The 11,865-nt window shown below is 56.4% G+C and overlaps 1 protein-coding gene across 2 annotated transcripts in view; it reads right to left on the bottom strand.

Moving 5' to 3' along the window:
- AXIN2 (axin 2) overlaps positions 1–11,865 on the bottom strand; it is a 35,939-nt gene that overhangs the window by 10,436 nt on the left and 13,638 nt on the right. The window contains exons 4-9 of one of the 2 annotated variants that reach the window (XM_032429549.1): positions 5,857–5,959; positions 3,310–3,450; positions 2,678–3,186; positions 2,219–2,410; positions 1,694–1,927; positions 1,159–1,254 (exon numbers count right to left, since the gene is read on the bottom strand). In XM_032429549.1, the coding sequence (XP_032285440.1) occupies positions 1,159–1,254; positions 1,694–1,927; positions 2,219–2,410; positions 2,678–3,186; positions 3,310–3,450; positions 5,857–5,959 (1,275 nt within the window). The remainder of the gene's footprint in view (positions 1–1,158; positions 1,255–1,693; positions 1,928–2,218; positions 2,411–2,677; positions 3,187–3,309; positions 3,451–5,856; positions 5,960–11,865) is intronic. The other variant, XM_032429550.1, reaches the window with a different exon arrangement.

Genomic DNA, 11,865 nt, shown 5'->3' with positions numbered 1-11,865 from the left:
CCCCCCCCCCCCCCCCCCCCCCCCCCCCCCCCCCCCACACACACACAGGCTCTCGAACACGTTCTCCAGAGAGAAAGCGAGGCTGCAGCTATGAGCTCAAAGGGGGCCTGGGTGTGGGCCCCGACTCCCCCCTCCCATGTCACAGAGGCAGCTACTCTGGAGGCCCACAGTCCAGGTCATCTGCATGGGGCACCGGGAAGGGACGATCTCCTTTGGGTTGTACACTGCTATTGCTCCCCTCACTACCACCAAATGGGTCTCTTTCGGGATGGCACAAGTGGGGTGCTTGCCAAGGAAGAAGCGGGGAGAAGCTGCCAAAGAGCCATGGGTTCACTCAGCCCCACGAGGGAATGCTGTAGAGACAAACCCAGAGCATCCCCTGGACAGCGTGATGCCAGAGCCCACGGGGATGGCTAGCTCGGTCATTTCGACCTCCCTCATTTATTCTGAGTTTGCAGAGGGGCTTAAAAAAAAAAAAAAAGCTGCAGGCCTTTAAATATGGCTCATTGCTCAAGATGAATGAGCAAAGAAAGAAAACTTGAATTATTTAGACCATTTTAGACCCCTGTAGCCGATTTCTTTCTAAATGCATCATCCTGGAATTCAACGGAGCCAGGCTTCTCGGCCCACTTGGCAAGAGCGTAACCTTATGGAAAGAATCATGGCACCACTGGGGAAGACATGGCGCTCTCCCCAAGCCAAACAACAAAGACCGTCCTCGGTCTCTGCAGTGGTGAAGCACCTTCCTGCTCCATGAGACAACACGTTTCCAACTTGCTGGCTTGCAAGCTGAATGAGGGCAACGTTTCCATCCGGGGTTGGGGACCCCCTTTTATCCATCTGCTCACGGCTGCACGTCTCAGCTTTTGAGGAGTGCGTACCCGGGAACCCTGAGCCATCCGTCCCTTCAGGAAGCAACACCTGTTGTCCAAGTCACAACGCATCTCCCAGCGCGGGCAGGGTTTCCAAGATCCTGATTTATGGCCAAGATCCCGATTTATGGCAATAGCCGCGTTTACCCTTCCTAGTGGCTACTGTTCAAATCAAGGGGATTTTATATACTAGAAAAAGTTTTCAAGAATCCCAACGCCAGGGAGTCAATGCCCTGAAATATAAACCACGAGGGGGCTCTCAGCAATGTCAGGTAAAGACACTCACTCTTCGGAAGCCAGGCTGGGGTTGGAGAAGGGCGCGGCTCCCGTCTGACCAGTGGCCGAGTGGTTCCTGTCCCTCTGCTGACCTCCTGCACAGCATCTGAGGACACAGCGGGAGTGGGGGACGGAGGGTAAGGCAAGTGGGGAGCAGACGGAAAAGCCGAAGGCTCTGGGCCCTCACCGTAGACCCAACTTCCATCCACGGGGAATAGCCATCCTAAGCCCCCTGGGAGCCCGGGACGGGGCGATGCCAGCCCAGGCAAAGGGCCGAGGCCCTGGATCCTCCATCGGTCAGGGCCTCTTACATGCTCATCTACCCAGCCTTGCGCGATCGGGGCATTTGTAAGGAACAGACGGAAATTCACTCTCCTCCCGGGCCTGCCTTGCCTAATAAGCAGATCCTGGCTGGCTCTTCAGAATGAACAGAACTAAAAGGAACAATTTCTAGCAGGTGGGAAGGAGACGCGCACGTGGCCAGAAGCCATCCCTCCTCCCTGAGGAGCGCCCGAGACCCTCACCTCCGCTCTGCAGCCACTCACCGCTGCTTTGGGGGCTTGGACACCTCAGCCAGCCGGCGGCAGGCCTCTTCCAGCTGCGCCAGTGTGTTGGGCGGGGTCAGGGGAGGCATCACGGGGTCCTGGGTGAACGCGGGGGCTCGGGGGGCAGAGCGGGCGTGCCCGTTGCCACCCCCCAGCAGCTGGTGCCGGCCAGCTCGCTCGGCCGGGGACGCACGGGCGGACTCCAAGGGGTAAGCCTTTTTTGTGCTTTGGGCACTGAGCAAGGAGTGAGAGAGAGAGCAGAAGGAAAGAAACTGGGTTAAAAAAAACTGGAAAATGTGACTTCAGTAGAAACTTCTCTATCCTGCCTTCAAAGAGAGAAGAGGAAAAAAAAAATGACCCTATCATCACATGGACAGGGGGCGGTGCCAAAACAGGGCATTTCTGTGGTCCGCTCAGCCCAACATTTACTGTTAAGACGGCAGGAGCAAACGGTCCCATTTGTGTTCGGCCGACTGCAAGAACAGCCATCCCCACAAGACCTCCGCGGCGGCGGGTGCTGTTTACCTAGGGGGCTTGGGTTTGCTCTGCCGCTCGCTCTCCAGCATCCACTGCCAGACATCCTGCGACCTGTCTCCTTCCTCCCCGGGAAGCTGCAGGGCCCCGGCTCCGCCGGGGGCCCCTCCTTCCCTGGCGGGCAGGGCCAGGCCCGGCTCCACGCTTTTCCCACTTCGCTTGGGCAGGGCACTGCCTCTGTTGCTGTGGGGAACCAAGAACCACACCCAACCCAGAGGCCCCGTTACAGCTCTGGGACGCCTCGAATCGGGACAGGTCGGCGAGCGGCGGGGTGACACGAAAGACCCATGCACCTGCTTCCCCTGCCCCGCCCCCCCCCCACCCTGCGCCTCCCTCCTGGAAGCTAAATGCCTGTGACCTCTGGACCCCGCCCCCCAACCTCGCACCCGCCCGGGGCTCTGGGTGGGAGAGAAAGCCCCGCGGGGACGCTCCGGTCCACCCGACACTCACCCCAACTGCTCGGCCTGCACGGGCTCCAGAGCCCTGGGGTGGCTCCTGCACCTGGAGTAGCAGTAGTAGCCGGCGCCCCCGGGACAGAAGCAGCGCACCCTCTGTGCGGCCTCTGCCTCCATCTCCTCCCTGCTCTTGGGGAGGCCGTGGTGGTGGATGTAGTGGTGGTGGACGTGCTTCGTCGTCTGCTTGGTCACGAAGCCCCTGGCTCCGAGGAGGGGGCAACCGGCCTGTGGGGCTGCCACGGGGGGCAACTTGGCCCCAGGCGGGAGCAGGGCGTGGTACTGCTGCTGGTGGTGGTGGTGGTCGGGGGAGCGGGAGCGGGGGCTGTAGCGGCCCACGCCTGGAGACTGGCAGCCGGGGGTCTTGAGGACCCTGGACAGGTGGTCGTCCAGAATGGTCTGCGGGTCCTCCTCGTAGCTGCCGGAGGGCAGGAGGGAGAGGGGGTGCGGGGTGGGCCCCCCATCCCTGGGGCTCAGCGCTAGCTCGGACGCCTCCTTCTCTTCATCCTGGAGGGGCAGGAGGGGCAGTGACCGGGTAAGCAGGAGGGGCCAGCCTGGGCCGCCAGGGGGTCAAGGGGAGGGGCGGCACGGGGCCGCAGGGACCGGGGAAGGGACAGGCCCCGGCACTACCTCTCGGATCTGCTGCAGGCGCTCCTCCAGGCTGTGGCGGCTCTCCAGCTCCAGCTTCAGCTTCTCCAGCCTGGAGATGAGCTCGGCCGCGAAGGCGGCGGGCTCCACGGGGGTCATCTCCTTGGGCAGGCGGTGGGTTCTCTACGGGGCACGGGAAGAGAAGACACGAGGCACGTTCAGCGGGGCCAGCACGCGGCGCCCCCGCCGGAGCTTCCCGGGCCTGGCGGCCTCGGCCCCGGCCACAGCCACAGCCACACGGACAGACGGACGGACGGACGGGCGGGCGGAGAGCGGCGGGCGCGGCGCCCGGGCTGCTCGGGAGCTTTATGCGCCGGCGCCGCGGCCTCATGGAGAGCCATGGTCCCCACCAGCATTTGCCTTGGGCAGGAGCAGTTGGTCGCTCTCCGAGGGGCCCCGCTCATTCTCTCTCTAGTACAAGCAGCCCATCAGTAGCTACTCTGAAGCAGAGGATCTTCAAAGACTGTTGTCAAACATCAAAAAAAAAAAAAAAAAGGCAGCCCTCTGCGGTGGGGAGGGGAGAGGGACCAACTCAAGGAATAAAAAGTAGAGTCTAAACAGAAAGGGAGCTGGAAATTTGAAAAAAAAAAAATAAGATTGGAAGGGAGGTGGGGGCAGGGGGAAGAAAAGGGGGAAAAAAAAAGGGAGTCACACGGCCGGATCAGAAGAAGTGGTAATTTATTTCGTGGCCGCACACTGCGCACCTTTGAGGTGGTGTTGTCTCAACACCGTCCTAGATCTCCCCGGCTCTCCGCGCCCCCCTCCCCGGCTCTTTGTACAGAAAATGAAGGAAGATGCTGCGGGCTAGCGGCAGAGCACTGCTGAGCCGGGCTGCCCGAAGCTGGTCTATCAAGGGAAAAGGGAACATCTCCAAATCAAGCACAGAATATAAAAAGGCATAGAGGGTGCTGCCAAAAGCAGCAAACAGAGGACTCCCACCGCCCGGCTCCCCGTCCTCTGCCGGTCCTCCCGCCACCCCCTCCCCTCGGTTGTCGGCCTCCTCCTTCCTCAATTTCCCTCTTGCTCTGCCCTTTCCTTCAGCACGGGTAGGGGCAGCACAAAGCCCACCCGCGAAGGCCCACGTTCCCCCTGCAGCTGAGCTGGGCTCCTGATGGCGACCGGCAGCCAGTGAGCCTGGAACTGCGTCGGGGGGTGGGTAGAGAAAGCCCCCCCCCCAGGAGCCGGCCGCTGTCATGCAGGCTAGCTCGGCTCAGCCCGGATCAAAGCGCTGCCTTATGGAGAAAGTCGATTTGCACACCCCAGGACAAAATCATCTAATTGACAAGCTTGGGCAGTAGAACTTTTATTCACACACATACTCCCCTGCACCCCCACAGCCCTGCCCAAAAACACCTGTATCCTCAATCTGCTGTATTTGCAGGGTAATATTATTGAGGAGGGGGATGCTGAAGGGCCCCAGGAAAGCATCGTAACATGCTAAATTTTCGGACCAAGTTAAGTCCTCCCTGGACTGTGTCAGGGGCTTTCAGAGGGGAGCTGCTCTAGCGAAAACAATCCAGTAATGCAACATGGGATTAGCAACTGGGTGTGTTAATTTTCTGAACACAACATCACTGATGGGCCAACTGAATTCTCGGAAGCTGGCCGGAAGGATTCGTGAGCGGAGATGCCGCTCGAAGCTGGGCACTGTCCTCCCCTCCCCAAGGAACAGTGTTCCTGCAATCTTGGATCTCAGTGTATGGCAAGAAGCACAGCTCCTGAAACACAGATGAGGGGCCTCTGCTGAGTTTAGGGGGCCACATGCTGGCTGCCCTCCAGGACTTGGAAATGGAAGAAGAGATACCAGGAAAGGATCTTCACGCCAAGCTGGCCTCTCACGTCAATCACAGGGGGAAGTTGCTCATGAGATCCTACCTTCCAAAGGCTTCATTCATTCAGCATTCATTAGGTGCAGATTCAACAGGAGGTTCTAAAGCAAGTTCTGGGGTTGGGAACGGACAAGACGGGACATCTGCCCTCCAGGGCTTTGGAAGTCAACAGGAGAAACGTCCTAGGGATGCAATTTCCCTTCTGCGGGAGGCAAAGATTCCTCTAGCCTCCTCATTTGCTGATTCAATCAACACGTTTTAGTAAGTACCTGTTATGAGCCAGCCACTGTTCTAATCGCTGTGGACAGGGCATTTCACAGAATAAACAAAACTCCCTGCCCTCAGGGGGCCTCCATTCTAGTGGGAACCCATGGAAGGAAGCACGGTTTAACTCCCACCATTGCTTGGTTTCTGGAAGAGAACTGCTTTGGTTTCTTTTTTGAAAAGAATTTTCTTTTTTGAATTGAGAAAATGTAGAGGTTCAAGTCGGTCATCTTGAGCTTCACTCTGCTCAGCATCACACCCCAAGGAACCAGGTAACACCTCTTCCCTGGTTCCCCCCTCTCTTCCCTTTACCCTAGAAGACCCCAGGCACTGCTTCTCCTCTTATCCTAGATCTTCCCCCTCCACCTCCCATCCCTCTTCTACAAGATTCAACATGGCCAAAAATATCTGCCTTCCCCCTCCGGACTATACTCACCGGGAAATGAGGTAGAGACACTTGGCCATTGGCCTTCACACTGCGATGCATTTCTCTCTGGAGCTGTTTCTTACTCCCCACACGATAAGGAGGGATTCCATCTCTGAGGGAAGGGAAAAGACAGAACCCACAGGCTCACAAGGATGCTTTCAGCACGTGGGCTAACTCACAAGCCCTCCTGAGATCCCACCGACGGACAGGGCCCTTGCATGCCTCCATGCACGTGTGCCCCCGTCCTGGGCCCCATGGCTATTCCCAAGGGGAAAGACCAATCCAAGATCAAACTGCCAAACCCTCTGCTCATCAATCACCTCTGTCAACTTGGCTCCCTCTCAGATGCAGGATCGACAGCTCGGAAAGAGCTTGGTAAGCTCCTCCTTCAAGCTCTGCCTTGGAAATGGTCACACTCTAGCCAGCCCAGTCAAAGTGAAGGCTCCCCATTTTATCTTACAAGTAGCCCAAGCAGGAGAACCTGAGGCCCCTTTGGGCCTCCTCACAGTCGGCTGTACTGCCCCAGATCAGGACCCCAGGGCCTTCTGGAGCACACACCGGGGCAAAATACTGCAGGAAGAGGGACCAGGCCCACAGACAGCCGAGCCAGGCATTAATGAAGGGGTGCGTCATTCTCCAACAGTCAAGCCCCCAACTGTTTCCAAGTGTCTTCCTCTTATAAATCAGCCACAAGAATATCTTTGGGCTCCTTCCTTCCCTCGGCTCCAAACCCTGCCACCCCCCAAACTAAGGAATTCCCAAGGACACATGACCAATGTGGGCATAAAGAGAAAGCCCCTACTACGTGGCACTCCAGGCAATTTCAAATATTTGAGTACCCACTATGTGAGACCTTGTTCCAGGTGCCGGGCGAGACAGCAGTGAAGGAAGGGGATAAAAATGCAGACGACTGCCCTCACAAAGCTTATATTCTAATGGGTGGTAGGCAAGAAGCGGAAGATATCAAAGCAAAATCTATAGCATGTTTTCTAGAAAGTGGTAAATACTGGGACAAAATACAGGGCAGGAAATGGGAAGAAAGGATGGGGTGGGGGTGAGAGTTCCAGTTTAATGTGTGTGTGTGGGGGGTACCAACGAAGTCCTCACTGCGAAGGAGACCTTTGAGCAAAGACCTGCAGGCAGGATGAGCCCCTATGTCCTTCATCATTATATTCCAAAAAAAAAAAAAAAAGGAAGTGGAGGAGGTAAGAAAAGTAAAGGAAAGCCTCCATCCACCCCAGCTTGTCTTTACTACGACATGACCTGGAGTTGGCCATGATTTTTTTAAAAAAAGAATCTTGTGTTTGAAAGCAGTCAAATGGTCAAGGTGTGACTCTTTTCCCACTGCTGTCCCTTCTAGAGGCCACTTATTGACAAAAGCTTCAGGGTTCCAACATTCCCACAGTGAATCATACTTGGAGGCTGTAAATATTGAAATTAGGTATTTGGTTATTTCCCTTTTCCTGGTGTTTTGTTCATCACAGAGTGGAAGGAAGAAAAACATCTTTGGCTCACCAGCTGTGGGTGAAAATCAGCAATTTCTAAAAATACCGGGAGCAGCCAGGGGTAACTGGTTGACCTCTAGCTCCTCATCCGTAATGCCCTAGGATTCCAAGTGGCTGCATTTTCCAGAAATCTGTTGACCTAGGCCAGATCACAGGGCCACCGTGGGGATGATACAGATCATGGTCAGTCAATACACCCATGACGTAGGTTAGCCAAAGCTTGGCTAGGAATTAGCACAGAAAGGATCATTTTATTGAGGGTACAGGGGGAGAAAAGGGATCAATATCTAAAGCAGGGGGTGCCTGGGTGGCTCAGTCGGTTAAGCGCCTGACTCTTGATTTCGGCTCAGGTCATGATCTCACAGGTTGTGGGATCAAGCTCCGCATCGGGCTGCTCACTCAGTGGGGAGTCTGCTTGAAAGATTCTCTCCCTCTGTCCCTCCCCCTCCCCCTGCTTGTGTGCTCTCTCTCTCTAAAAATCAATAAATAAACCTTTAAAAAAATATATCTAAAGCAGGAACATACACACAAGGGTGAGTCCTGTCCCAGAAAAAGGTCAAGAGGGCCTGAGATAGCACACCAGTTGACTAGTGCAGGCTAAGTCTCTCAGACAGCCTCCCACTCACTTGACCAGGCCCTCAAAAGCTAGGTAGGATAAAAGGTTCTAAGTCCAGAAACTTACTGAACCACCTGGTGTATATTTACCAAACCTCAGTGTTTTCACCTTGGGATCACCTACAAGACGGGAGAAAAGTGGGTGCTCACGAGCACGCCTGGCTTGACCAGTAACCAGATTCCACACCAGGGGCTGAGTCCAACGTAAGGTTGCCTGCCCCGAGGTATGTGTTCCCACTGTGGGTCAGACGTATGTGACATATAATCCAACTTCATCCCAAATTCACCAAGTTTTACAGATGGTCAGAGACCCGCTGTAGCTCTCCTGGGGTCAGTCAATAGCAGTTAGACCCAGCATCCAAATCTGAGCCACTGCCAGACCCCAGAACAAGTGTCCTTAACTCAGCAACTTACCCTCCCATCCCACCCGGAGGAGCCAAGCTTCCTGAGGGTCCGGTTCCTAGGCCCTGTGAAGTCACATGACATTCTGAAGGGGCAAATGGAAGATTTGGGGAACATTCTGGAACATCCTACCCCACCACTTGGTACTCACTGGCTATGGGGCATGCCAGGTGGTTTCCAAGGCATAGTGAGGATCCCCTTTCCCTTGTCTCTTGCCTAATGTTCCTTGTGGGGTGAGGGTGACCATGGGGGTGCCCCAGGTTGGGTCTCACACTGATCTAACCAACTTCCGTTGCCCCGGGGCTGCCCCATGAATAACGTCCATGCCCTTCTCCTGACCAGCAACACCTCTGCGGACTTCAAAAGGGTGGCTGGCCCCTGCCCCCGGGCTCTTCCTGACAATCTTGTGCGGGCAGGAGTCAAGCCCCCCATGGACTTCACTGTGACGCACGCAAGGCTTCAAGAGTCCTATAGGAGGTCCCCATCCATCTCCCCCAAGACTCTGTCCTCAAGTCTCCTCTACAGCCTCTGCTCTTCCCCTTTCCACCCAGATGGAAATCAGTGGGAAGGTTTTTATACCTCTTTTGCTTTTTCCATACAAAGCAGAAGAAAGAAGAGAAGTGGGGAAGTCCGTATAGAAAGGGGGAGGCAGGGAGAAGCAGGTGCCTGGGCGACCGAAGGCAAAAGAAACAAATGATTTCAGCACCACCCCCAGGGCAGGTGAAGGAGCCAAGTGCAGGACAGGAGACCTGTGACCAGGGCAGAGAAGACACAGCTCAACCTGTAGAGGCTCAACAAGGCGTATTTAACAGGTGCCTTCACGGAAACAGGGCTTTACCTCCCCACCAGCCAAGAATCTTCTTCCAAACAGCCATGTGTGCCAGAAGAGGGCCACTCTTCCTACTTGGGCTTTCGAACTTTATGATCCGTCTCCCGGACACTCAGCACGGTGAGCTGCCGAGTGCCTGAGTTTCGGTCCCTATACCGTCCTCCTTTAATTACCAGCCTTTTAGCTAACGAGCCCACTGCTGGGCCCAGCTGTGTTCTGGGGAGCACGGGTTTTGAAGCGTGGACTCCGCTTTGCTGCCATTTGAGCCGAGCCCATTAGCTTAGCCTTTGGACTCCGCTGGGCCCAGCCTAACCTGAGCGCCGTCCTCCCGAGGCTTAGCAGTAACCGACTCCCTCACACACGTGTCCACTCCCATTCCCATCTGGCAAGCACTCGGAAGGCAGCATCTGATCGCGGCCAACATCAAACGCCTGGTTTTGTAAGATCAGATCAGATCTGAACTTCACTCGGGTGCCTTCCCTGGTGCCCAGAGTAAACCCATGAATAAGATATAAGGAAATACAAGTAAATAAATAAAAGAACCTGTGCCACCCTTCCGCAGGAACCACGAGGAAGTATCTGGCGCTGGTTTTGTGACACCCGGAGCAGAAGAGACCTCCACGCCAGGCCGATCCTGACTCTGAGAGCAACTTTGCACAAAAAGAGAAGCCCGAGAGACGCCCCCCGTGTCGTAGGCATAGCTTCCACGCTTCCTGGCTGCCCAAACACGGGAGCCACCCTTGGGCAGCGCAGAACCCGCTGCCTGTCATGGTTTCTGCCCCCGGCTGCATCTTCCTGGGCCTGATGCCCTGGAATGGCCCCACGAGCCTCTGCGCCCAACACTCCAAGGGACTGGGCCTTAGGACTCGGCTGGAGTCTGGCAGCTAACTCCCCCGCCCCGACCCGCCCCCCAAAATAGAAAGTGATTTCTTCTGAGAAGGCAAGTTTCAGAGTAACAGGCTCATAAAACAGCCTTCTCAGAGGCCTGCTATGAAGGCCCGAATCCCCAGCCAGCTTTCACAGGCTTTTTACTTAGCGGGAAAACAGAAGTCAACAGTGGGCTTTGGGAGAAGGGAGGGATTTCTTTCGAGCCCCCGCCAGCTCTGACCCTCCAGGCCCCCCGGCGCAGGGCTCCCCAGAACAACCGAGTACAGGCCGGCCCTGCCCAGCTTCTACTCGGGCCGTCTTGCAAAGGCCCCCGGGACTTAATTGGCCCTGTCGCAAATGGGACGATTGCTTCCCGGGCTTGTGTCTAATGAACTCCAACCTTCTGGAGTCTATTGAAGGCCGCCTGTGACCCCCTCTCCTCCTCCCCGGCTGGGTCCCCTCCCCAACTCCCAGCAGGACGGCCAGCCCCACTCCCCAGCCCCTGGCAGCCCCCCTGGCAGCCAGAGCCGCCCATTGTGACGGGGAAAAACAGCCAGGGCTCTTTTCATGCTTTATGGGGCGCTCCTATTCACTTGTTCAAGGAAATTTCAAAGGGGCCTGCTACCCTCTTATCCCCGCTAAGCTTCCCCAGAAGAACAATGGGCTGAAAGCGGTTCAGTTCAGCTTTTCATCCCCCACACACTTTATTTCTCGCCTGCTCCGTGCTCTCATCTGTGCGAGGCCCATTGGCAGAGCTGTGAAGAGGGGTCTAATCCCAGCCCTGGGAATCCCGGGTGACCCCCCGACACTGGGTAGATCACACACACAGGGCCAGCCGGCCAGAAAGTGGCTCGCACAGCCCGGGCTCTCGGTGCGCGCCAAGCCTATGGGGCAGGGGGGCAGGGGGGCAGGGGGGCAGGAGGGCCCAGGGACCCCCAGGGCCTGGCAGCCCGAGACCCACAGGAACCCCAACCCCCTCCCCCGCCAGCCATCCAGATGATGGGCTCTTATTCCTGAGACCTCTTTGTCCCCACTGTGGTCTGCAAGATGCAAAGTGCCCTGGACAAACAACTCCAGAGAGAGGAGGATCCCACACTGATGAGAAATTTGCCCCGAGTTGGTATGAACCTGCCCGAGTGGGCACGGCTGCGCTGGCCGCTCAGGATAACCTGCCCACTTGGCTGGGAGAAGGCTCCGAGGCCCCTAACACTGACACCAAGAAGGTCAGGCCCAACACTGAGGCCCAGGGGCTCCGAGCCTTCCAGGCACGCTCCCTCGGCCTTGATGTCCCGGTTTGCTCACACCCATCCAAGGCCGCTGACAACACTGAGGTCCTGCCACGGGGGACCCAAGGGTACCCAGCGTGCCCCAAAGAGAAAGCGGCACATCGAGGGGCTGGCCCTTTTCTGTCTCTATAGCCACGTGGACTTTACTGGCCCCCGCCCTACCCCAGCGACCTAGAACAGCTGACTGGCCAAGGTAACTTCCCCAATCCCGGACAGGAGCTAGCCGGGGCTTCAAGTCCACAAGTGTCTTAGCTGACGCGGGAAGGGTGAGAACTTTAAAGTCATCTCTAAAAAGAAAAACTGAGAAAGTTCTTCTGGGAAGGGAATAATGAAGGGAGGTGGGGGGAGGCCAGTGCTGGGGAGAAGTTAGAACTTCTTCCCTCCCACCTCTCCCCCAAACCATTCAAAAAGAAAGCAGTGTGATTCCCTAATAAATAAAAGAAACTCAAAGTGGCTCAAAGGTCTCATTCTCAACTGGTCCTCCCAACACCTCATGCTGGAAATGTTCATGTCT

Source organism: Phoca vitulina, unplaced genomic scaffold, assembly GCF_004348235.1.
Source record: "Phoca vitulina isolate PV1807 unplaced genomic scaffold, GSC_HSeal_1.0 scaffold41, whole genome shotgun sequence".
Taxonomy (NCBI): Eukaryota; Metazoa; Chordata; class Mammalia; order Carnivora; family Phocidae; genus Phoca; species Phoca vitulina.
Note: the sequence above shows the minus strand (reverse complement) of the source record. Positions and strands in the feature narration are given on the sequence as shown.